The 27,543-nt window shown below is 49.2% G+C and overlaps 1 protein-coding gene across 2 annotated transcripts in view; it reads left to right on the top strand.

Annotated features, from left to right (window-relative positions):
- Positions 1 to 27,543, top strand: part of SLO2 (slowpoke 2) — a 604,504-nt gene that overhangs the window by 487,779 nt on the left and 89,182 nt on the right. For both annotated transcript variants that reach the window (XM_077649885.1, XM_077649886.1), the window contains exons 3-4: positions 21,640 to 21,814; positions 23,380 to 23,428. In XM_077649885.1, the coding sequence (XP_077506011.1) occupies positions 21,640 to 21,814; positions 23,380 to 23,428 (224 nt within the window). The remainder of the gene's footprint in view (positions 1 to 21,639; positions 21,815 to 23,379; positions 23,429 to 27,543) is intronic.

Genomic DNA, 27,543 nt, shown 5'->3' with positions numbered 1-27,543 from the left:
GGAGCCGGTCCTCCTCCTTCCCGCCACTCCCGGGACCTCCCTCGCTCGCTAAAGAGAATGAAGAGCTTAGAGCACAACTGTGACACTAGAGCTTAGATATTGCAGAGCTCCGCCAACAATTACAGCTACTTTTCAAGAGAGAACAGCCTACGAAGAATTCGGTCCTCGCCAGCCCAGTATAAAGTATCACACCTAAGCAACCCACATCTTCCCGTGCCTCCACCTCCTCCTCACGCGCTGTGTCACCTACCCGCAACCTTAAGCGCAAGGCGCGAGCCGAAAATGACTCCCACAACTCGGTAGACATCACCAAGCTCACTCAGCTAACCTCGATAATTCAAGGCATCGAACAAAACGTGAACGCCCTACGCACTCATGCTGCAGAACGGATGGCAAGCATTGCAGGCCGGCTTATTGCCCTCGAACATTGCCAAGGCGCACATGAAGCCTCAACGGCTCAAATCCAGCCCCACATATAAGGAACATTCATCACCCAGCAAAAACAGCCCAAATCTCATAGACCCATCAGTCGCCCCCAACATGGCTGCACAACGTAGATGCATTTGAGTCAACCACCGTGCTGTCACGAACACGAGTGGCGACACTGGTCCACCGTAAATTTACCGCAATTGAGCAAGCTTTAGAGCTTGATGACATAGACGGCCTCCTAGTAGAACTCTTACCCCGCATACGCAAGGGCAGCAGCCTCTTCATATTAAACACATACAGCCCGCCAAAAGTCCCTCCGCCAGCTCTCATTGCAGCAACGCGCAAGGCACTCATCACCAGTGCGCACTAATCCTTAATGATAATTGGTGACTTTAACGCCAACTGCACCAGTCGGGGGTAGCGTAAAAACTGAAGTAAAGGCACCTCGGTTAGTACTTTCATCTACAACAAGACTTATCCCTGCTCAACGACCTAGACCAACCCACAAGGCTCGGAACAAATATTCAACGCAACACCAGTCCGGACCTAACCGTTTCAAAACACTTCCCCAACAGTCATTGGACAAACACGCAGCACTCGTTCGGTAGTGATCACTATATACTCAGCACTGAATCAACCTCAGAACCTTAGCCCAGGTTAGAAAACGACGAGGTGGTGGGCTGGGACAAGTTCCGTCTAATCCGACGAGACGTCCCAGACACCATCACAGATATGGACACCTGGACACAAACCCTCACAAAGGACGTGGCTGAGGCCACGTCCACAATCCCTGACACCGCAAATGCAGAGATGGCAGACAGTCGCCTACTACATCTTTGGGAAGCGCATGCCAGCCTTCAAAAAAGGTTGCTCGCTCACAAACAAAATGGGCCACCCAAGCGGCGCATAGCTGCGCTCGTAAAGGAGACTGAAGCACATGCGAGCCGAATGGGACACCAGCAATGGGGAAAGTTGTGCGATCTTATGAGCGGCAACCACGGCCTCAAACACACGTGGCCATTTCTTCGATGGTTGCTTGAATCATGAGACACAAAAAAATGCAAAGGAAAAATGTCAAATACATACTACACAAGCTCCGTCTACAGGATGACGTCTTGTTAACCGCCCTAAAAGTACAATACTTTACCACAACTCCACGTACCCCGATCCCTACTTACACCGGCGGCCTCAATCCCACACTAGATGAGGACATTTCCAGATGGGAACTTGAAGCCGTTATGCAGAAACTACACACCACTTCGGCCCCGGGGGCAGACAAAATCAAGAACAAGTTTCTCAGGAATCTGGACGAGCGCTCCGTGCAGGCCATAACAGACCTCTTCAACAAGTGCTGGCAAGCTGGAGCTCTATCAGCCCATTAGACGCACGCCCGTGTAATATTTATTCCGAAACCAGGCAAACCTCTAGATCTAAGTAAGCTACGACCAATCTCGCTCACATCCTGTCTAGGCAAACTGTTTTAAAATATGGTCCTGGAACGCCTACAATACCATATGGACAACCACGACCTAGTCCCCCACACGATAATTAGCTTCCGCAGTCACCTGTCCACAAAGGACGTTATGCTTCAGATCTTGGAAGAGGCCCTCCAGTGCCGAAATGCAAAACGCACGCGAGGAATACTAGTTTTGGACCTAACCAAACCTTTTGACAACGTTAACCACTCCGCCCTCCTATAAGCGCTCTCGGCACTAGGAACCGGCCCGCGCTCCTTCAAATATATCTCAGCTTTTCTAAGACACCACACAGCAGAAATCTGCTTCGGGTCTCTCTCCTCCCCACCTATGCGCTCGGCAGCTGAGGCACCCCGCAAGGGTAAGTCCTCTCGCCGCTGCTGTTCAACATAACACTCATTCCCATGGCCAAGGCGTTGAACGCAGTAAGTAATCTGTCGCACTCCTTTGCCGACGAGATTACACTGTGGACAACCACAGAAAATGCCGGAGCCATAGAAAAAACATTGCAGGCCGGTGCCGACCTGTTAGCAGCGCATGCTGCAAACGTCGGCCTGGCCTGCTCCCCTACCAAATCCGAGTTGCTCATTCTTCGACCACCTTGATGTAGGACGGACCTAGGTCCCCCCCCCCCCCCCTCCGCCTCCAATACTATTCACGTTGGACGGCACCCAACCCAGAGATGGAAAAGGTACGATCCTAGGCATCCTACTCCAGAGCAACGGTAAGAACACCGCCACTATAACCAAATGCACAAACATCCTCTATCAGACCATGCGGCTCATACGACGAATTGCCAACCGACACACGGGCATGACAGAGCATGACCTCCGTCGCCTAGTTCAAGTATTCGTCGTCAGTTGCACAGTATACTCGCTCCCATATCTCTTCCTCACGAGAGCAGAAGAAAAAATCAACGCCATGATTCGCTAGGCATACAAGACCGCACTCAACCTCCCTCGACACACCTCCAACGAACGGGTCTTACTCATGGGCATACATAGCACACTAGCCATGCTTACAGAAGCTCACCGTACGGCACAACTTGACCACCTTTCCTCCACCCACACAGGCTGCATCGTTAACAATTTAGGCCTTAACCCAACCAACACTCTTCGATTTATATACCCCACCACGGGGCCACCGCTTCTAACACTTCATCCACTCCCGAAAAACATGCGCCCAGTCCACCACCAAGCTCGACGCGCAGCAAGAGCACAATCACTACACAAACGTTATCACCAACACGCAGGCTGTCTACGTAGATGAAGCTCCATACACCACTCAACCGGCCTTTGCCATTAGCGCTATCATCCACAATCTTCCACCACTAGCAGCTGTATAGCTCCTAACGTACATATCTCTAGAAGCTGGAGAAGCTGCAGTAGCCCTTGCGATTTCCACCACCACTGCCACACTCGTATTTAGTGACTCAAAAACCACGATCAGAAACTTTGACAAAGGGCGGACGCATGCCGTCGCCATAAAATTCTCAATTCATCCCAGCCCCCCAATAGGCCCATTCAACTCATATGGGTCCACGCGCACGCGGGCCATCCAGGCAACGAAGCCGCCCATGACACCGTCGAGCGTACGTTAACCGAGCAGGGCAATTCTCCGAGCCAGGGAGCGCCCGAAATAGATTGATCACATACCACGAGATTTCACTCCACTACAGGGAGCAACAATTCCACTGTCCTCCGCCTCACGAATCACTCACTAAATTAGAGCAGGTGACGTAGCGCCAGCTACAATCTCGCACCTTTCTCTCCCCCGCCCATTTATCACTAATGAACCCAGAGCTCTTATCTCATATGTTCAGCCCCAAGAGCTGATTTCCATCGCATACTCTACATATGCTCTGACTTCCAGCCCACATCACAGTGGCAACTCACTGACCTCCAGTGATGGGAGGTCCCGGTGTCCAGCTCCTACCCAGATGTCCAAAAGCAGCTGATGGGCTGAGCTTTGGAAGTCGCCGGGCGTCACCGACTGCCGGCCACTTCAACAGACAAATAACCAACCCAAGAATAGCCTAAGATACGGCTTTAAAGCGAAAGCATGTAATGGCTCATACTGTCGCCTGTTCGCAGAGGGTGTCCCGCGTGTAACTCGGGAACTAAAAAAGATTTCAGAAAACAATGGTTGCTTCAGATTGAGGAGTAAAAAATGAACCTAGAAGCCGAGTTTCATAACTGTAGAGTAATTAGTTTAACTAATTGCAGACAAAAATGTCGAAATTGCGTCGAAATAGCGCAGACGTCGATATAGCCACGGCAACGGTGTGACGTCACATCCACCAGAAGTAGTCACGGCATAGTGAAAATTTTCACATAACGGTCGGGAAAACGTCGGATTTGCGTCAAATTAGATGAAAATGCGTAATTAATTGTAATTAACACTTAATACTCCCAAAAGATTTATAATTTGGGTATCGATATAGCCACGTGAAAGGTGTGACGTGTGACAAGCAGTGGCACTTTCTGAAAATCTGGCATTGATTGACAGGTGCTGCGGTGTGTGTGATTGAGTGTCGGAGAAAAAAAAAGCAAAGACCCAAGACTTCCTGCAAGCAATGCAATACTCACTTGCACTGAAGTTAGTCACCACGCCAAGCAAGGCAAGGACCAAGTATGCCAGCTGCTTCGACTTAGTCTTCCAAACATACGGCACCGTAAACGATCTCGACTACTTATCACTACTCTTCAGCGATCACAAAGCAGCAATCCTAGACGTCGACCCATTCAAGCATGACCTTCACCGGCCATGAACGCCAGGCAGAGACCTTCCCAGAAGACGACATCGAAGCAATGAACACCACAGAAGTCACCAAAGAGTAGGTGCCTCCAGCGACACATGCGCTTCAATGAAGCATTAGCACACTCAGAAACAGTTGTCGCGTACTTCAATCGCAATCCAGCGCTCGCGCACAGTAAGCTATCACTCGCAATCATTCGCAATAGCAGCAAGCCAAGCAAAGGCTTTCGCCTCTCAGCACTTTGTTTGCCAAAGTGTCTCGTAATTTGTTATTAAAGTTTACCACCACCACCCAACTTTAAATCAATTTCATGGCAAAATAAAATATTAGTTATTTTGATCGCTGCGTATTTCTTAAGTGTTTTTTACAAAAATTAAGTGATTGTCCCTCGCCGTGCAAATAAATGCTCTCGGAAAGCCGCCCTCGTGTCAAGCGGCGACGTTTTATCGTTTCGTCATTTTGACGTCACTGTCAATAATTTTTGACCGGGTTTGTGATCGTTCTGTAATACGGTCCCTGGTCTCCTTCGTGTAATCGTCAAAATAAACTTCTTCCAAAGACAGAGGTGCGCCTTTCAGTGCCTACCTAATGTTCTTAAAGGGAAGCTGAAACGGTTTTCAAATTGCATGAAACGCTGTGGTTGGGAAGAAGGAACTTTGAAAATCATGTGTGTAAATTTTTTCTCGATTCTGTTCTCAAAATGAGGCGCAATCACTTGTTGAAAACCCGCCTCCGAACACGCCCTCTTCGCTTCCGGAATAATAATAATAATAATAATAATAATAATAATAATAATAATAATAATAATAATAATAATAATAATAATAATAATAATAATAATAATAATAATAATTGGTTTTGGGGGAAAGGAAGTGGCGCAGTATCTGTCTCATATATCGTTGGACACCTGAACCGTGCCGTAAGGGAAGGGATAAAGGAGGGAGTGAAAGAAGAAAGGAAGAGAGAGGTGCCGTAGTGGAGGGCTCCGGAATAATTTCGACCACCTGGGGATCTTTAACGTGCACTGACATCGCACAGCACACGGGCGCCTTAGCGTTTTTCCTCCATAAAAACGCAGCCGCCGCGGTCGGGTTCGAACCCGGGAACTCCGGATCAGTAGTCAAGCGCCCTAACCACTGAGCCACCGCGGCGGGTATCTTCCGGAAGCGCCGAATGGGGGGACGGAACTGGCGGAAGTGACGCATTGACGGGTAGTCTGCGGTCGTCCTGGTTTGTTTGCTGCTTTTCGGCCCGCACTTTGGTGAACGACGGATCCATAGTTTGCAAAACGCTGTTCTCAAGCCAGCCGAACCAACGCGCTACGCAGCAACACAGTCGGTACTGGCCGGAGATCCCCGTGGATGACGTCACGACGATCCCGGCCATTCGCGGCGTTCGCTCGGCGCCCTGAGACGCTGGTGCCCGTTTTCTTCCAAAAAACAGCTTTTTGCGTTTATTTCCGCCCCTTTCGAATGCGATATTCTTTTTCAGCGGAGTAAAAACTATAAAATGCCGCATGGAACTCAATTTTTTCGAAAAGTGCTTCAGCTTCCTTTTAATCAAGCACCCGCTGCTTGGTGGCTCAGCGGCTTTCACTTGAAGGAGGTGCCGAGATTTTCATCACCTACATGCTGCAGGCGATTTCTGCAGTAGTATTCCTCCTCCTTGGACCGACGAGCCTATGTTCAAGCTTCCTCGAAAGTATGCTTGAGGAGAATCGATTGACAACAGCGTTAACGAGGCTGCATCGAGTGAAGAAAAGAGGCTGTCGGTCAACTCACCTCAGCCAGGTTCGTATTTATTTTTTCAAGACTTCAACGAGAGTAAATCACGTGATTCATCACGTGCCTCAAGTGCAAAAGCGAGCGTCCAGAGCGGCGGTTGGCGCAGCGGCAGACGTGACTGCCATGGAAGAGCGCAGCTATGGCATCGATGAAGAAAAAGATCTAGGCGCCTTCCACGCGCGATTTTGTACATACGGCGCGCCTCCCGTTAGAGGTCAAATCCAAGAGCTAGATGATCTTCAGGCTCAGCATGGGAGTAGAGCTTTTCGCCCCAAAAACTGTCTAGGAGCAGGCGAGAGTCCGGGCCCATGCAGTAAAGAATTCGTACTTTGACGTTCTGCGAATCTTTTTTGTAGTCCGGAGACGGTGCCATATTCATCAAAGCGCGACTCCTACGAGGACCAGCTTGCGGGGTTCTAGAATTCGAACGCGTCCCTTGGATGCAAAATTAGACCTAGCCGCTGAACCAATTGGGCACTTGCTTCGAGGATCATCCTGCCATTGACGGTCGTTGATAGCTGCTTCAAGACTCAAGCGTTACAGATTGCTGCCACATCTGACACGGAGTCGCGTTCCGCTCATGAGTGGCACACGACGGACAGTCGAGAATGCGAGACCAACAACAGGGCTCCAGAACAGAACTGCCAGTGATTTACACGGCTTTTCTTTCGCCCACCAGGCGTCACTACTCACCTGGTAGGTGGCGACCACTAGAAGCACGATATTGGCGGAAGAAGGTAACATCCGGCACATGTCTTGAAGGGAATCGAAGATGGCGCCTGCAACGTGCTCCTCGCCCTTCTTGCTAAGACCTTGCATCGTGACCGTCTACCTACTCTGCCAGAGCTTTGACGAGCTGCATGCTCAAGCAGCGTGCTTTGCTTCGCCGTCCGGCTTAAGCATCGTTTGCAGGACTGAACACAGAGAGCGAGTACTTGCCTCCCTGCAAAAATCTAGAAGTTTGTGCGTGAGGAGGTAGCCCGCCAGCTGTCTGTGCTGCCCTGGACCCCGGCGTCAACATCATTGCTTGCTTCGGAACTAAGGCACGAAATCCAGTGAAAGTTCTCGGAAGCTCTATACCTTCCGGCCATCCATTATCTCCTGTCACTGGCCCATTCCTATATTTCTGAGGCCGTCATATATAACTCCACCTGCCCCAGGCGCTGCTGCGCATCTTAGTTGTGCCGACGACTTCATGACGCACCGAGTTCATGGCGGCGCCCCGCACCTATGCCGAAGCCGTGGCTCGCCGAGTCCCCTCACTGGCGCATTCATTTGCTTCGCCCGTGGTGCGCTCGCCACGCACGACTTTTGCTCGATGTGCGGCTTAGCACCCAGCTCCATGGCGCGCACCGGACAACCGCCAGATTTCTTTCGTACGCTGCATCCCCGGGCACGTCGCACGCCATTGTTGATGCCACATGGCCATGTTCGTCCCGGCACCACTAGAGACAGCTTATGAATAGCCCAGTTCCGGGCACTCATGGGCCCACCACCAGCGACTTCTGATCGTCAGGCCTTCCCGTCTTGTCACTCTCCTTCATCTCGTTGCCACTCCATGGCTCCATCTTGCGCATGCGCCGACGTTCTCGAGGCATAGACTGCGTATTCTTCTGAATATCAAGGTCATCGTCTTTCTCTCTCGAACGTTATTGCCGCCATCGTTGAAATTTCTTGCACGCTGCGATCGTCGACACTAGTGCCGCCGTAATATTAATGAGTCTAAATTATGTTGATACATCTGCAAGGTGACGACCACTCTTTCCAGCCTATCGCTGCGTAGCAGCAACGCTCAGAATCTACAGCCGACCACACTCTGCACAGTGAAGAGGGTATTTATTGACCGGGCGCGGCGACAAACATAGGCAGCAGTTAAGGCGGAGCGGGACAGAACAGCCTGCGGACGGCAACAGCTTCAGCGCTAGTCTCGCGCACTGGCGATGAGGCGCAGCATTCCAAGTGTTCGTTAGCTTCTTCCCTACAGAATAACAGTTTTGTCCGAAAATTAACTGCTCTGCAGTGTGCAGGCATGTATGGTATTAACGAAAGCATGTTCCGCGCACGTGTGTTTTACCTACCAGCACACGCCCTGCATTCCATCTCATAATTTCTTGACCTAGAATGGAAGCTATGGGCGCGAGGCCACGTCGTGCATAAGTTCGCTGCTCTCACGCGCTCGCTGCGCAATCACACAGGCCTAAAAGCCAACTCCACGCGCTCGTAGTTCCCACTCTCCCGCAAAAAGTTGAGAAAGATGGGGCAGATTTTGCATGCCTTTCCCTTCCTCACAACTCTCCGGCAAGAAGTTGAGAAAGATGGTGCAGATTTTGCATGTCTTTCCCATCCTCACAACCTTTTTATGTACCTACACTTACTTCTCTTTCTCTCGGCCATCTTTCACTCCCTTCTTCATCCATTCCCCAGGTGGTCGAGACCTCCACTTATGGCACCGCTTTCTTCCATTCTTCTTCCACTTCCTCGTTTATCCCCTCCCTTACGGCGTGGTTCGAGTGTCCACCGATATATGTGAGACGATTACTGCGTCATTTCCTTTACTAAAAACAAATCTTTTTCATGGGGCTCTCAGGGTCCACCGAAAAATGAGACAGTTACTTCACCTTTCCTTTCGTCAAAAGACAATTTTAGGCGCCTTATCGTTTCGCCTCGATAGGCGGCTGCGTTTCGATGGAGGTGAAACGCTAAGGCGCCCGTGTGTTGTGCGATGTCTGTCTGTTACTGCCAGGAAGAAAGAAAGGAAAGTGCACAGGCCTGCTCACCGGCTCAAGCCGAGCCACAATCGCTACCACGTGCAGATAGTAGGAGAGTTGAAAGATGGGACAGAAAGACAGGATAGTAAAGACGCGCTAAAGACAAGGCCGATCCCGGAGGCAGTGCAATACCGGTCCAACCGGTGGCGGGAAAGAAGCATCCTTCAAACTTTACATGTCAGTGCACATTAAAGATCCCAAGGTGGTCGAAATTATTCCGGAGCCCTCCACTACGGCACCTCTTTCTTCCTTTCTTCTTTCGCTCCCTCCTTTATCCATTCCCTTACGGCGCGGTTGAGGGGTCCAACGATATATGAGACAGATACTGCGTCATTTCCTTTCCCCAAAAACAAATTATATAATTTTGCGCTCCCTCACACAATTACCGCTCCTTTATTTTTCATCAACCTAACCTTGCCGCCATCGTATGCGCGTGCGTGCGTGCGTGTGCGTGCGTGTGCGCGCGTGTGTGCGCGTGTGTGCGTGCGTGCGCGCGTGGGTATGAGAGGGGGTGGCGGGGGGCAGTCATCTGTGGCAACATTTGTGGCGGAAACCAACAAGTCGAATCACCCCGAAGAGATAGCTCTGAAGCGTTCAGACAAGAAAGCAAAGTTATTGCCACCTGCAGTGAATTAAAGCAGCTTCTCCGCAAACTTTCTTGTTTTTAATTCTTGATTTCTTGAAAATCATTATGCAATTGGCGTATCGGTAAGCGAAATATTGAGAAGTGGTTATGAGAACTCTGTAAGGTAGTAAACAGATGCAACTATTCGTCACCGGCGACTGAAGAACGCTTAGTTCGCGACAGGTTCTGATTGTAATACTACTGCAGAAATCGCCTGCAGCATGTTGGTGGGGAGGATCGCGGCACCTCCACCAAGTGAAAGCCGCTGAGCTATCACGCAGCGGGTTCTAGATTAAAAGGGTGAGAGGTAAACACTGACAGGCGCACTTCTCTGTTTGAAAAAAATTGGCTGGGGCTTAACTAAGGTTAAGCCTGGATATCTCGAAGCGAAAAGGTTCGGTGATGCTTATGGTTTAGCTTATGGTTATGCTTTGCTGCCTCGTTTAGCGAGACGTTCTTCTCGTTGTTCGGGTGTCTCGGGCGCTCGTTGAGCTTTCAGCATTTCATTTCTTCGCTCCTTTTCAGCCAACTCATGTGGTAGCACTTCTGTATCGGTAGTATCGCTCTCTTCTCCTTCCATGTTGGATGCGCACGCCTATTTTCTGGCAAGCGGTTATATAGTCGGCCTCCGCGATAAACACGCGCTTGTGGCGAACGTCAAACGATGACGCATATCGTGCGACAGTAGCCACCTGCACCGTGCGTTACGTCACGCGCGGCAGCGGGGGAAACGTCAGGCGACGGAGTCGGCGGCGGCCCCCTGCGCCGTGCGTGACGTCAGTCGAGCTCCGACATACGCCGGCTAGCGCAAAACGCGGTGCTGACTAGCGTAGTGACGCTATTCACTTCAAATAGTTTATTTTGACAATGACACGAAGGAGGCCAGTACTCGAAACGGAGAAGATACGTAACATTAGTATCCAATTAAAAAATGCCAACATGAAACATTTTGATCATTCGACTGCAAATGCCTCTGGAGCCAAACCACCGGTGTACTGCCTGTGTCACCTCTCAAGACACGAGTTGTAGTACTGGTTGCATGCGCAGTACCTGCCGTAATGCGCGAACAATTTGGAAAGTCATGGCAGTCAAAGCGAACCAGTGCTCTCGCATTATGAGACGCAGAAACTTTTATCAACAACGGTGTCGAGAGTTCGACGCAGGCCTTGGCTAGCGTTTAGTGTCATTCAGCAGTATGTCTGTGAAATTCACAGTACTGTCGGCCGCTTCTGAAAGACGAGTTTAAAAGAGAAGGAAAGGTGTAGTAACTGCCTTGCTCTGGGGATCAATTTTGACCACCTGCAGGGTTTTCCAACGTGCACTGACATCGCAAAGCGCGAGGGCGTCGTTTGCATTTCGCCTCCACCTCCGTGAGCAGTGCTTCAAGACATGAGAAGGAGGGTATTAGGAAAGAAAAGTCCCGATCAATCTCGCGCCGAAGGAACACATGAACAAGGCCGTGACGGCTCAAATGAAAAGTTTGAAATAGTTGAGATAGGAAGAATTGGCTGTAAGTACATACACCGCACAGTATAAGACATGTGTGCGTGAGCCTAAAGCACAGTGGCGGACAGAATATTACGGGGCAAGCTTCCGCTTTCAAAATCTTCTGTCCCGTTTCGTAGCACAAATATAAATGTTTGCTGCATTGATGTGGAAGAGAAAAAATTATCATTACTTCCATATGTATCAAATGTTAATTACTTTAGCTAGGTAACGCATCAGAGGACTATGACCGCCGAACCGTGGTCCATATTCCTCTCTCCGCGACTCTACCTAGGCGGTAATTTGGTTTAGGCTATGCCAGTCGACCAGTTTACCGAAAGTTTCTCTATGCTACCGCTGCCGCGAGGGTTGCCGGTTGTTCCGGTTCTTAACGGATTCTGCACGGCAACTATAATTACGATCAGGCTATTAAAATATTAACGGCGCGGTATGGCACGTGATCTATGCTTCGAAACGCAAATTATTAAGCGGCAGTCTGTTTTTCTACCAAAACTATTTTATTTGAAAGCAAATTTTAAAAGAAACTTTAAACCTCAAAAACAATATAGTCTGGTTCCCTTTTCTTTTATCTCACTGCTGAGAAAATGGCGTATCTAAAATCCGCAGTGTGCCTTAGTGCGCCGGGAAAAGCACAAACAGGCAAAGCCTTCGAAGCCACAATGTGACCGGATTGTTTGCTTGCCACAAAGTTGCCTCAAGGTCAAGAGTTGCGTTTATTCGGCAAAATCATGGTCACCCCACAATCTATGCACATTCTCCGTGAACTTGCTTGGCTTGGTGTTGTTCCAATTTTCAATATCCATAGAATATACGCAGGTAGCCTTGTGCTGCGCTTAAACGCTCTCCACCCTCTGATTCCAAAGGCAATCACTGTGTGCTTTGCTGCGGGCCTCTTACTACGAGAAATCGCGGAGTGCCGTCTAGGCAATCTTCACTGAAATTAAGTTTTTCTTTGCAATGAAATTAAGAAATCAACACTTCTCCGCGGCGTCTTCTTTTGAATTTCTCATTTGTTCGAAACTACTGACGTATCGTTCAGCAGACCTCCAGGACTAATTTGTTATAGCTTGTATCAGCCGGAGACGTCATATCTGCATGATATTGTCCTGACTGCGCATTTTTCCCTAGGCGTGACTGCACAGTACACTCGTAGTAACATGGAATCGCTTGCGTGTATTTGTGGCGAGTAAAGTTGCATCAAGTCGCGACATTCTTCTTATTTTCGTGGCAACATCACAGGTCACATTTTGGCTTTTCTGACGTCTAGGGTGATTAGTGGAGGGCAGATCGCGCATGTCCCAGCAAATCGCTCTGCATAACACAGTCATCCACGTCATGATTTCATTCTTTCGTTTGTAATACAAGTTTACTTTAGGTAATCGCTCAATTTGAATCGTTTGCGTGTAGTGAATAACGATGGATGAATCGTGAAAGTACGCTTAGATGAAACGCATTTTGAGACATGTAGGCAAAAAGGGGGGACCTGCGTGCCTGACACGTTTCTCCTGGTGAGTAGCATTCAAGCTCGGATGGAACAGCCTATTCTTAACACTTATAAGCCCCGCTTTAAGTGACATCCCTCACCCGCTTCCAAGACACCTCTCGGATTCACTGATTTGAACAGCGAATGCTACACCGCTGGAGATTGCTCCTGAGAAGCACCAGCGGAGCTTCTCCTGCTTGCGTGCTGATTGCACGTGGGTTTTCTGCTAATGTATGTATGGTAAGAACTTGTTGTAATTGCACCTATCGCAGTACGCAGGCTTTAGGGTATCAGGCGATAATTTGATTTGAATGTTGTTGCGTGTCACATGATATTGTAGTTCAGCGGAACAGAAAACTGGGCGAGTTGGTGAAGCTTAAAGGGACGCAGAAAGGGTGTCTCATTAAACGTGCAATATTTCTGGGATGTTAAAAGAAGACGGTTCATAATTATCCCCCAGCAAGAATTATTTTATTGCATTTTATAGAAGCTGAGTTATATGCAGACAAAATTTGAACTTCCGCGTCTTCGCGCCTTTCCTTCTGCTCTCGCAAGCCAAAACAGCGGCGCTCATCCGCCGGCCCCACACACTCAGCCCCTTCCCTACATCCGCCGGCTGCGGCGCGCGCGGAGTGGCAGCGGCAGCGGTGGCGCGTGACGTCTGAAAGAATTTGGCGCTGTGAGCCTGCAGCTTTGTTCGATTCAGCCGTGGTTCTCCGCACCGCCGGAGAACCACGCGGAGTAGTAGTAGTAGAAAACATTTATTCCTACCTTTTTGGAATAAATGTTTTCTACTACTACTACTCCGCCCCGCCGGCACCGGTTCACGGTGCGCTGCACCAAAGCCCTCGATTGACAGCGCCCCTGCACCACTGTCCGCGATTGATTTGGGTGCAGCCGGGGGGTCGCTGTGGTGCAAGGAACCTTGGCACCATCCGCGAAGGAGGTGCAGGAAAGTTGTGCATGTGCAGACAGCTTTGAGCAGACGACGCGCAGACGACGTTAACATGCTCGTAAGTATTGAAGGTGAATTGAGGGAGGTCTTCACTTTCTTCGACGGGTCCTATGCCATTTTGCTAGAAAATGACGCTGAAATATACGCGACAGCAGGTAACTTTCTGTGTTTTTTGTTGTACCTGCTACTTGTAACACATAGCCGTCCGTGTGCGTGCGAGTTCACACGACATTTTTTTTTGCAGACGGCGCAACGATGCATGATCAGTGGGCTGTTCGAAAAATACGGGAAGGGCGAATCGCGGGCGTGTTTTGCCGGCGGCGGTACCTCTGCCTGCTGCACTAGTATGCAGGCAGATGCTGCTGGTTCGCCGCTGCCTGGACATTAATTATGCTGCGGCTACGGGGATGCCGGGGCTCACGCAAAGCAGCGAGGTAGCTTTTAAACTGCTTATAAAGAGCTAAATGAGCGAGGCGGGCTCTCGACGGTAATTTGTGGGCGCCCCCCTATAGGCGCCGGAAAATATGCAGGGCGTTGAAGCGCGCCCAAAGTTCTTCGAACGACTCTCTAGATAGTCTGAAGAGACTTATGAATGGGAAATTGAAGGAGCAATTGCAACCATGCTTTCACAGTACTTCGGAATTCGGCCGCAATCGGTCCAAACACGTGAGTTGCGGCAATTAAGGAAAGCACGGAGTTGGTTTCCTGGTATTCACTGTCGTAAGAGTAGAACTACTCCACAACATGAACTGTGTGGTGTCCCCATCGTCGACCATGACCAACTCCATAGACGACGCAAGTCTCGTTATGCATGAAAGCGGCCGCGCACAATAAACACGCGAGAACTGCACCACTTAACACCTCCACGGCGAGCAGACGACAAGAGCTGCCTGCACGCGCTCGATTGAAAATTGTCGCACATAAGGTGCGGCGCTGCTGACGCGCTGCACCTGCACCACAGAACTGGTGCTGCACTGCGCTGGCACCAGCGACACTTTTTCAGGACATGGTGCCATGAGCCAGCTCTGAATCGAATAAAGCTAATGATAACCCCCGGCTACTGACGTCGTCTGCAAGACGTGACGTCGTCTGCCAGGTTTTCGTGCGAAAGCCCGGCACCGCGCGTCGCCGCGAGGTGCGAAAGCGGGAATTTTAAAAAATGTATTGTAAATTTCCCGCTCGCTTCTGAGGTCTCGTACGCGGCATGGACGCTCGGTGGCCTGTACTCTACATAGTACAAGCATTTTAAAGCCAAGCTCAAACACTCCTTTCTGTGGCCCTTTAAGGCTAGTGAAGAAATCGCACTTCACTTCCTGCGGCCGTCAGGCTCTATAGATGCTTCGCATAGAGCATCAGGGGCCACGCGCGACCTAGCTTAAACTTAGCGAAACAAAAGTGTGTGTAAGTGTGTGTGTGTGCGGGAGGGGGGTGGGGAGGGTGGAGGGGGAGGGATGCGTTCATGTATGAGTGATTTCCGCTGTTTTCATTGAAGTGTGAGCCGTTAAGTGTTGTGCAACGCTCCTCACCATGCAGTACGTTGGTACAGCTGGCTTCGTATATGCTGCATACATGCAACATATTTAACATTAAACCTCGATATTCCTGCGCTTCGTGCCACCTCTGCGCTCATGGGCTGTGCCACCACACGTTGCTCTTGAGGGTCGTTTTTTAGCGCTGTGACGATTTTCTCTTCCCAGCATGCTCATTCGCTTTCGATTTAGACAAATTTAGACTTCACTGCGAACGCGTACGTACAATCCTGCTAACGCTACCTGGCGCTGCGAAATGCCTTAGTCTATACTGACTCGCAATGTTTCGTACGCTCGTGATAACTGCTTGCGTTATCCGTGGTATCTTAACTGTATTCTCAGAAATAAGTCAAATGTTTTTTGTGGTTATGTATTTGTTTCCTTTGATTTTTGTGCGTGCACAATTTTTCATTATATTCGAGCTCTTGAAACAGGTAGTTGCTTCTAGGCGCACCCCCGGGAAGGACATCAAAATATCCAGGCAGTAGTTTGTTAAAGGGGTATAGACGCAAAACTTCGAATGCAAATGATACTATTTATTTTATAGGCGTAAGGAGAGGCCTTGTAGCAAGCAAGTTTCAGTCGCAGCCGTTGAGTGGTACGAATTTTTAAATCATTTTGAATGCCGTCCGAGCAGTCGCATGTCACTTCCACCCGAATCGAGTGATGTCAAAGTGCACTTGTTTCAATTATTTTGATGTCACCGCACTTAGTGGTCATTCTCAGTAACAACCAGTGCTTGCCGGCGACGCCAACTTCACCAGAACGTGGTAGGGCAGGTTGGCGGATCGACCGCGACGTGAAGATGCACTCTAGAGGTGGCGCCGACGGGGACCGAACCTGCCGGTACAAAATCGTTCGTACTAAATTACTAACGTTGAGTACTGCTGTTTTGAGCTCATTTTCAATATGGCTAGATCCGTAGGCCTATTTCAAGGCAAAAAAAAAACGGACACCCACGTACTTCGTGTCTGTACCCCTTTAATGGGAAGAACTCCAACGAGCACAAGAGCCTAGCATACATAAACCGACCAAATTTGCTCCGTTTACAGCTGTTCCTAAATCACCACTACTGACAAGCTTCACACAGGAAAGAAGCGTTCGGTAGTTTGGCACAAAGGTTTTCATCAAAGGATAAATGAGCGATGAAAGTGATAGCAAAATATTCCTCGGTAGATAACATGCTCATTAGCGGCAATTGAGAGTTTGGAATGTTATTAATGCGAAAGTATTACAGGTATGTCCCGTTAGCCCAAAAATCCGGCGTTCGTCGTCGTACGTGGCACGAAATTCGTATGATGCAGTACGCCGGTGTGCGATGTCCCAACGCATGTAGGCGAACATGTATATAGCCATTAGATAGATAGATAAAGAGGAGGAGGGAAAGGCAGGGATGTTAACCAGAAAGGGGTTCCGGTTGGCTACCCTGCACTGGGGAAGAGGGATTAGGGGACTAAAAGCAGGAAGAGAGAAGAGAAAAAGGCATAACACACACACGCACAACGCTGTCACAATTTGTCACTCAATCGAGTCGCTCTCAAGTAGGCAAAGAGTGCCTTGTATGCTTTGAGGGCAGTCGACTGCTGTGGCCACGGACCGAGGATCTTTTGATCTGTTAATGGGCGAGGATATAGCCATTAATTATGAACGTAACGTATTATGACCTATTAAAGTCATGATTCAGCAGTTCTGCAACGTAGCATGACTGAACACTTTGCAAGTAACGTTATGTAAGGTGTATAGAGTTTGTGCAGAAAATGCGTAGTCATGCCTCGTAGTTATAGCCATGACTCATGACCCATAGTCATTCTGCAACGTAGCATGACTCGGCACTTTACAAGCATCGTAGTCATCGCGCGTAGTCATTGCCGTGACGCATGACTCAGCACTTAACGTAGCCTGACTGAGCGCTTCGCAAAAAACTTCATCTTTGTACAAAGCATTCATAGTCATTCCTCGTAGTCAGAGCCGTTACTCATTTTCATTCTGCAACCTAGTATGACTAAGCACTTTAAATGTTCTCGCATTCTGCCTTTTCGTTATAAATTTATGCAATGATTCTAAAAAGAAGCCGTGAGACTAAGTGTGAAATCCGCGGTCGAAAGGATTCCATTAAAGTTTCATTGCTCGTAAAAAGTAGTTCTTGCATATAGTGCCTCACTCCTGACATCGAATACGCGACAATGAAATCACGCACAGCTTGCACCGTGTGCACAGTGCACGATCTTTTCCGTGCGCAAATCAGGAGTGCTTTGAAATGGAAGCGCTATTTCTCTTGGAAACCGGCGTGTAGGAAGCAGGAAAACAATGCGCTATTTCAACACGTCTGCTTTGAAGAGTGACAAGGCAATTTGCATTCGGGGCTCGCAATGCCCAGCTTTTTGCGCGGAGTAAAAGCTTGTAACGCGATGGTCTCGAATATTGGGTCGTCGCAGGAATTTTTAAATATTCGTACCGTGAAGGCGCTTCTTGCAGGGGAGATTCGTATTCTTTGAATTTCTCCCTTTTTGGCAGTTTGTCACACTGCGCCCACACAAGCATTTGTTCTGTACATGTAATTAGGGAGTAATTACTAATTGACGCTCACCCGAGCGCAGCCATACGGGTACAAATTAAAGTTATACAGCTTTCTCAGAAACCTCGCAGTTAAAGAAAAATTCTCCCTGGTGCGGAGCTTCTTTCCTTTGTAGCCGTATGGCTGCGCTCTGGTAGATGTCCATGAGTAATTACTCCCTTATTACAAATCTGCTCCACCTTGGAGGATTCCCCTAAACACCTGACTAGCACTGTTCCGAACATATTACGCAAGTTCACCTTTCGACGCCGGTGCGTTACCGCTTCGTTCATCATCGTCGCCGTCATCGCTGTCAATGTCAAGACCGAGATAGTATGCAGGTTCAAACTTCTCGCGTTCTCCTCTCTTTGAGGCCAATTATCAGGGCTTCAATATAAGGCAAGGATCCTGTGAAAGTGGAATCACTTACTATAGTCGTTACCATCAAGACCCAAGACCAGCGGGTGAAGTCATCGCACGTTGTAACGGACTCCCAACAAGCCTGCCGTGACTACCTTGCTGGAAAACCCCACGATAGAGCCAGCACACCATTAAGTAGGCTCGTCACTCGCTCAGATTAACATGGACAGCTGGACACGAAGACCTAGTTGGAAAGGAGGTAGCGAATGATCTAGCCCGAGCTCTCACAAACTGGGCGGATACCCCCCCCCCCCCTTCTGTAGGACAACACGGTGGCAAGCTAGAACACCTTAGGCTAGAAAAAATACACGTTTCTCACCACCAGACAAACAACTGTCTTCTTCTGACGCCATATACTGGAAAATACAAACTAACACATTTCTAAATCTTCACATTTTAAACAGGATTATCCCTACAAAATACCCAGGTTACTGTCCTTGGTGCCGAACCAGCCCCACGCTCTGTGTGTGTGCGCGCGCGTGTGCGCGTGTGCGTGTGCGTGCGTGTGTCTGTGTGCGAGCGTGCGTGCGCGCGCGCGCGCGCGTGTGTGTGTGTGTGTGTGTGTGTGTGTGTGTGTGTGTGTGTGTGTGTGTGTGTGTGTGTGTGTGTGTGTGTGTGTGTGTGTGTGTGTGTGTGTGTGTGTGTGTGTGTGTGTGCGCGTGTGCGTGCGTGTGTGTGCGCGTGTGTGTGCGCGTGTGTGTGCGCGTGTGTGTGCGCGCGCGTGTGTGCGCGCGTGTGTGCTTGTGCGTGTGCGTGTGTGTGTGCGTGCGCGTGTGTGTGCGCGTGTGCGTGCGTGCGTGCGTGCGTGTGTGTGTATGTGTGTGTATGTGTGCGCGCGCGCGTGCTTCTGCGTCGAATGGATGTATATCAATGTCTGACACCTCAGTACGTGAAGTGAGCTGCTTTTCGAATTTTTTTTCTTTTCTACCTAATGCGCGGAACGCATCCCGAGGAAGAGCGTTGTATCTTTTTAGCCGATTCCTCAAAAAACTGGATTGTTTTCGCGCGCGATTTCTTTTACACCAGGGACGTTTTCAATACGACGCCGAGTACCCACTTCCTACCCCTTGTCTGTCAGTAAACTTTCGTCTGTCTTAGACCCTCGACACTAATGAAAAATTGTCGCGTGGATATGAACAAAGGTTCCGGAATGCCCACTTCAAAACACTCCAAGATTTCAGGCTCGCTTGAATGCCTTGTAAAATCATACTGAAGCATCCCACGACTGTGGTGTTTTGCAGCTGTTTTATAGACGGCGAGTGGATGTCAGTCTCGCTACAAACAGTAAACGCAGTCCTGCCACGACCAGCAACAGGCAGGGCACATTGGAACTTCTCGGATGAATCAGAAATGTGGTCCGTTTTCGACCGCATTTCTCGTAAGTGATAAAAGTATTCGCAACGTAAACCCTATTAAACCTTTCGTAGCGACCCTCATAGTAGTTATTTCCATTTTATGAAAAGGAAAACGTTGTGGCTGAGTGGTTAGGACGCTCGGCTACTAAGCCGGAGTACCCCTGCTCGATCGAGCCCGACCGCGGCGGCCGCGTGTAGATGGAGGTGAAACGCAAAGGCGCACGTGTGCTGTGCAATATCAATGAACGTTAAAGATCTCCAGGTGGTCAAAATTATTCCTACGTCACCTCATTCTTCCTTTCTTCTTTCGCTCCCACCTTCCTCCCTTCCTTTACGGCGCGGTTCTGGTGTCCACCGAGATATGTGAGACAGTTACTGCGCCATTTCCTTTGCTCAAAAGCGAATTTTCATTTTCATTTGTAAAATGAACCTGCCGGCTTACCACTGTATACTGTATCACTGTCATAAGCAGAACACTGCCTATATTGAACTTATTTTTACTCGTAAGAATATCTATAATATTCATTTTCCCTAAGACGATCACAGACTGTAACTCCCGCACGTTTCACCCGCCGCGGTGGCTCAGTGGTTAGGGCGCTCGGCTACTGATCCGGAGTTCCCGGGTTCGAACCCGAACGCGGCGGCTGCGTTTTTATGGAGGCAAAACGCTAAGGCGCCCGTGTGCTGTGCGATGTCCGTGCACGTTAAAGATCCCCAGGTGGTCGAAATTATTCCGGAGCCCTCCACTACGGCACCTCTTTCTTCTTTCACTTCCTCCTTTATCCCTTTCTCTTACGGCGCGGTTCAGGTGTCCAACGATATATGAGACAGATACTGCGTCATTTCCTTTCTCCAAAAACCAATTATTGTTATTATTATGCCGCACGATTCTCTACTGCTTGCCCCCATGACTGATTTCAACCGCCAGTTGGCGTTGCCCATAATGCGCTGTTGTCGACGTTGTCGTGTTGTCGGTTCTTTATGCGTGACTGCATCCCATTTGGTTTTTTATACGTATGCGTTGTGCATTTTTTAGTATCTATTTTGTACGCAGAAATGCCATTTTTTCGAAGCAGCAGTTTTTGTTTCATACTCTGTGTTTTACCGCTCCTGTTTGAACCGTATTTGGTCCTCAGTATGTGATAAATAAAATAAAACAAAAATATGTATGAGCTTCTCGTATTAAAGAAAGAAAAAATTGCTGGTGGTTTAGCTAGGGTTAACCCTGGTCGAAAGCGAAAAGCTCCATCTCCCTCGCTGCGTTTGGGGTCGAGTGACTGGCGGTCTCCACGGCAGGCGTCGCATCGAACAAACCTAGCGTTAGTCTGAAGACATCAAAGTGCACCGGCGTTTTATGTAGAACCCACTTTGATGACCTGCGCATGCAATTCGAGTAAACACTTTCCTGCTCCGCTCGGTCAAGGTGTGTGACCACACGGACGGAGTAGGCAGCATGCTTGGGATGCCTCCTTTCCTCCTCTCCCCAAAGCGGTGACGGAGCGCACATCTGCCGCTCTCTACGGCAGGTATCGCATTAATCACACCTAGCGTTCCACTGAACGCATCAAAGTGCACCGGCGTTTGATGCAGAACCCACTTTCACGACCTGCGCATGCGATGCCAGCAGACGCTTTCCCGCTTGACGAAAGTCAAAGCCAAAGTCAAAGTTTAGATAGATGGTGTAATAGCCGCTGGTGTCGCTGCTGTAGCTGACGTCATGTGTCGAACCTTACTACCACCAGTTATGCCCATGGTTTGACATCTAGCTACATTCAAGGTCAAACTTGCGGCCCCGCTGACGTCTCGAAAAGCTGGCGTAGTGAAGCTTATCGCTTCAAAAATAAACGCCTGTTCTCAGACCTGTGGCTGCACTTGCTTCATGACCTACCTGCGGCAGCGCGGTGACTGCCTGCTGCATGCGAACTCCAGTACTCAATGGAAAATGCGTAGCTCATTCTTAGTTCTGTGCGTGCACCTTTCTTCGACTCATTCCCGCAGGCCTCCGCATCCGGGTGATCCGGCTCGTGGTGAAGATCGTGGCCTGCCTGCTCTACGTCGGCCGGGTGGCACTGGACAGAGGCCCGCGGTATGCCACCTGCTACCAGTGCCCCCTGCCTTTCGAGAACCGCTCGCGTTACACCGACGAGGCCGTGCGGAACGGCGCCATCAACTGGTACGCCGCCATTGTGCCTCTTCTTGTGATCACCCGTTGCCTTTTTTCTCCGGTCTTGGTGGTAGCGAATAAGCAGAGTGTAGAGTGTATCTAGGGGAATGATGGTAAAACACGACGGCCCCATCCTTGGCGTTCTTGTCAGTAGTCTCGCGAAACGGGTTGCGTAGTCTGCCTTCGGTCGCGAGTTCCTTGCACGTCAGCACTAGGGCACAAATTGCGCCGTCGATGCACTAAACCGCGCGAGGTCTCCGATGACAATGAAATGCGTCAGTGACCTGTAGAATTAAATGCGCTCAACATACCAGGAAGAAAAGAAAGATTTCAGCCAGAACACTGAGCGTCAGCACTATAGTAGGACAGAACTTAAAAAAAAAACAGCAGTGGCTAACACTGGGCCACGGTCTGCGGCGTACTGTGTTTTTCCGCTGGCCATTCACTATAGTAAACGAAATCATATTTTTTAATATTTGACTATATAAAGCAAGCCAGATATCAAAATTCTAGAGCTTATAATTTTTTCTTGTGATTTTATTTCAGTGCGCATTGCACTGCCCGCGTATGAGAGCCGCTGCTTCAGATGAGAAGACGATGACGGTGAAACTTTCGCAAATTCATCTCAGCTCTATTTTTAATCTTTGTCTCCTGTGTAGCACAAATGGTTATATTTTTTGTTTTTGTTTTTTTAAAATAAGGGGTGTGGGGTGGGGCGCATGCGCGACTGAGGCTATCATGCGCCAAACACAACGAAAATCCCTGAGTAGTACAGTGTAGTCGCGCACAGAATAATTTGGACCGTGCTTCGGCGGTCAGACTCATATAGCGCGCTACATAGCCAAAATGAATGGAAGCTTGATTCTTACGCAAACAAATGCCGCTTGTGCGCTTCCGCACAAAGACAGCAAACCATTCTATTTCCATTATGCAACGCAACGAATAAGTCGCAACGCCGAAGCGTGGTCCATATTATTCTTTCCGCGACTGTACGCGTATTTTGTTCATGCTTCGGCCTAGAAACTAGAGAGAATGAATATTTATGGAAAGCAGTGGCCCTCTGTCTTGATATTCGGACCTGAGGGAATTGGCAGCAAAGTAAGTGTGGAGGAAATGCACGTCAGCCTCGTACCTATAGACGCGTATAAATCACTGGCGAGTTAGCGCTTATCTTGCTTTTCACTTATCTCTTGTCGGTGTGTCACAAACCTGTGCGTCGTTACGCTTCCGTTTTATAGCGACGAAGCAGCCCGATAAGTTTTGTTACCTTCTTTGTGGTATCCAACTTTTCCTCTTGATGACCGAGGTACAAAAGGTATGCATGTGCCCTGGAAACAAAAAAAAATGCCGGAGTAACTAGCTCATTGGGCATGGAAGTCAACCACTTCATTTTTGAATTGCTCTTCGTTCCTTTTAACGCTCGCCTGTCAACGCTCGCAGCACGCCTTTCATAGTACCCTAAAATGGCCGCCAACTTTTTCTAGTATTTGTCTGTCCTGGTGGCTGCAAAAATGCAGAAATTCTGATTATCGCTGGTCTCCGTTCTATATCTTTTATTGCCCTCTTTCTTTCAGGGATGCCATATTTTGGGTGGAGCGTCCCTTCGCGCTTTGGTGCATCCAGGTGGGTATCATATTACTGCTGCACGTCCTTTCCGCGTATGCTTTTTTATTTCTTCAACGTGGTTCGCCATTTTTGTGTTCTTATTAATTTCGTGGTAATCTTCTGTGCACAGATGGGCGTAAATGGGCCGCTGAATGGATATATTTTGCTGTTCGTGCCAAGCGCCGCACGCGAATTATAAAAACAAAGGTGGGCGTGGACCTTAGAGGCTTACGCGTAATTATTTTGCTTTACACGCGCGTAATTAGGCACTAGGAAACTTGATATTGAAAAGGGCGTTTCTACGCGGGTTGGAAGCCAGCGTCTCGCGGGCGTGACACGCAGAAGCGTGAAGTCTAAGAAAACGACGAAAATAGGCGACTGGCCTTTCTTCGCGGCCTTCTGTGTGACATCGACTGAGGAACGCAGCATTTTTACTGTTGTTTTTATCACGCGCACTCATTCCTACAGGCGACCTGTGGGGAGGATAAGGAAAATGGAGTCAAAATACGCCGATTGTTCACGGCGCCCATGCAGTGTGTCTAACTACTGGTAATGGTAAAGGAAAATGGAGAAGCGGCCGCTGTGCTCGTTAGCTTTGAATCTACTGGAGCTACGAGACGGCATGGATCAAACCAGAACCGGCTACGTATATACACACTGCGGAAAAAAAAATGCTGACAAACTCACTATGTATACCCTGGCCATTCGTTACCGTACACGGCCGGTCTTGCCAATAACTTTTGCAGCGACGACGATAGCCCTGCTTTTCAAGATGGTTCATTCGTCGCACCGAGTACTGAGATGAACTTCGCTTGCATATCGGGCCCAAGCGCTGATTTCAGCGCATCCGCTCTGCGAACTCTGTCACCGAGTTTCTTCTTTTCTTCCTTCCTTTCTATGCATTTCATTCCTTGTCTCTTTAGCTTCGACCTTCATTACTTCTTTCATTTCTCTCTTTCTTTCTGTCTATCTTCCTTTCTCTTTTTTTTTTTGCTCACTGCATAGCATTTTTAGGCCAGGTATAATTTTTCCTTTAGGTGATAACCATTGTATGTTATGTCCAGTACACGACTGGCAAGTGAGTGGTGCGAAGCCTTTACAATATTTTTTTTTGTCATGGCATTTCCTGAATAGTGCGAAGAATGGCGCCGGCTTACTGCTTCTTGGACTTGCTTCTGTGACGGGTGCTGAGCCTCACTCCCTGCACTATTAATCGGATCGCCCGCGGAAGATGCAAGGACGAAATGGGCGAGCTAGGGCGCCGCCGCGCGCGCGCGGATGAATTAGCCTCGCAAAACCGCGAGCGCGGAGAGCTTAATTTCCTGCTTGGACGAGCTGCGCAAATTTCGGATGCAATCGGGCCCCCGACTGGGGCCGGCCTACGCATGGGCTGGCGCTGACGCTCGTGATCGCCATTTTTTGCGCTCACGTGTTGCTTTATCCGGAAACTACAGCTATTGGCTCTACCTTTTTCTTGCCTTCCTTTTTTTCCTCTCTGTCTCTCCGCCTCTCACCTTCGCCTCCTATTTCGTTCCTATTTCAGTCCTGAACGGGACTATCTGCAGTACACGCGTGGGCCACAAAGAAGCACAATAGATTGAAAAAAGCATCGCACAACTTCTGTAATAGAACAGAAGCGCATAATAGAACTTCCGTCCAGTCGGGCGCCACCAGTTCTATTATAGACGGCCGCGACTCGCTCCGTTTATCTAATCCGGTGCGCTAACACACTTGCACTGTGCCTGATGGCTGGAGTCATTCCGTACCGCCGAGCTGAAAGGGGAGTGGAGAAAAAGAAAAAAGTGGGGGACTTGAGTCTCGACAAATTTGGGCCTACCCGCATTTATGCCAGGAAGCTCAGAGGATACGCGGAGGTGCGCGACAAGATGAGTCAGGTACTCGGTAGGGCGCGTCTATATTTAGGCGATTCTGTTGCGAAATTGAAGCAGGTAGCAGCGCACTTCGGATGGAGTCCGGGCCGACTTAGTGAGCAGCGAGGTAAGCGTGGTTCTCCGAATAATGGCTTCGAAAATTTATTATGGCGCTCTGCCCAGATTCCCTCTTCGTTGTCGTTTAAAATGCTGTCGACGGGATGGCTCGGTCATTTTTGCCTATCCATTGGTTACCACACCGATCTGCAGTTGCGGGCTCATTTTAGCTGCTTTTGCTGTCGGATTTCTTCCCTAATTTCAGGTTGCAGCGTTTATGGTCTTACACCCTGTCTGTAGTGTAACTTATTCGTCTTAAAAGAGCAGTTTGCGGGAGAATATATGTATGGGTAAATCAGACAAATGTCGAAGTCAGAAACTTTGATGTTCTCACGGAGCAAAGAGAAATAAAATTACTGCGTGGCACGACTGAAGGTGGCTCGACGCTTTGCCACTGCATTATGAACGCCACAATTGATACTTGTCAGTAGCACGGAGTACAGAGGGAGAATTCAACTAGACATGCGTATCGCGAAAAAATCCTCGAGCACATTGGTGCCGTTGCCTGCAGGATTGCTGGTGCACACACTCATGAGGAGACAAAAAAAAAAACGCCGGCTGCAAAGGATTCCAACATAGGGGGCTGGTGAGCGGCAGGCATCTGAAAATAATTAAAGCCGCCAACGTGTAAAGGATGCAAACTAATGGCTGTAAACCTTTGCGAGAAACTTTGCAAGTGTCTTGGCACAGCCCTAAATTACAAAAGCAGAAGTAAAGCGTACGTCTGGTATTCGTAATTCCTTTTCGATGTGTTGTTAGCGTTGATTAGCGTCCTTCTCCGGAGGCACGACTGCAAGAAATTTGACCGTTTGACGCAAGCAGTGCTGTGTGCCGCCTAAACCTCGGTTGTCCTGTATTTCATGTACGATGGCGAGTTCACCTCATGGCTTACAAGAACTGCACAGAAAAGCCGCGTAACGCCGTTCAGGACATTCCAGTGTTCACCGCAGGGCTGGAGGTTCGCCTGCATGGCGGACGGCACTTAGGCGAGTGCCATGGAAATAATGGGATGCGTTTTTGGATGTGTTCATGTATAAACAACTGGTTCTACGTACACAGTTTATATATTAGCAACTACTGCAACATTTGCTGCGAGACTGACTCAAGAAACTGTACTTAGTTACGCACCGCTGCTGGAGCAATGAGGGATATCGCACTACAAGGGTCGTAATATGCGATGGTGTTTTGTTGTGGTAGTTTAATCTCCAAAAGTGCGACTCTATCCTGGAATGCGACGAGTCTGCGATGCAAGGTCGGTGTTTCGTGGGCATGAGAAGTTGGTTGTAGTCAGCTTGGATAAAATAAAGGAAACGCTAGTTTACCCCTCCCCCTTGTCTTTTAATGCCTTCTAAAGCAAAAGCTTTACTGCCCGCAAACTAGCGATTTCGCCGTGGCGGTACTCCGATGAGGTACATGACGTCACAACGCGCGCCTCGCCGCCGATATTTCTCTCTCTCTCTCTCGCTCCCTAGTCACTACTAGTAGCACCGAGCCATAGGTGTTCCGCCGCTGCGCAGCGCCCGCAGCGCCGCGCCTTTCCTCAAAATCCAACTTTCAATTCTCAGTTTTCTCTTTCTACCCGCCGCTAGGGTGGCAGTCTAGCCACCCTACCGCCGCGGTGGCTCAGTGGTTAGGGCGCTCGGCTACTGATCCGGAGTTCCCAGGTTCGAACTCGACCGTGGCGGCTGTGTTTTTATGGAGGCAAAACGCTAAGGCGCCCATGTGCTGTGCGATGTCAGTGCACATTAGAGATCCTCAGGTGGTCGAAATTATTCCGGATCCCTCCACTACGGCACCTCTTTCTTCTCTTCTTTCACTTTCACCTTCGTATCTTGCCTTTCGGCGCGTTTGAAGCGTCCACCAAGAAGTGAGACAGATACTGCGCCATTTCCTTTCCTCAAAAAGCACTAAGTTTGCCAATTTCACGACATCAATTCGCCGCGAACGAGATACTTATTCCCGACTAACACTGATCGCCAAGCACATTTGCTTTCGTTGTTATATTACGCTACAGACTTCCTCAACATATTACTGGTGAAAGTGTAAGAAATCAAAACTTTTAGAGCCTAAAAACAGAAGAGAAGCTGGTTCTGTGGACCGCCTTGCGGTGTCGTCTACCTCTCGTTGCCAAAAAGGCGGAGGTCG

Source organism: Amblyomma americanum, chromosome 1 (genome assembly GCF_052857255.1).
Source record: "Amblyomma americanum isolate KBUSLIRL-KWMA chromosome 1, ASM5285725v1, whole genome shotgun sequence".
Lineage (NCBI taxonomy): Eukaryota > Metazoa > Arthropoda > Arachnida > Ixodida > Ixodidae > Amblyomma > Amblyomma americanum.
Note: the sequence above shows the minus strand (reverse complement) of the source record. Positions and strands in the feature narration are given on the sequence as shown.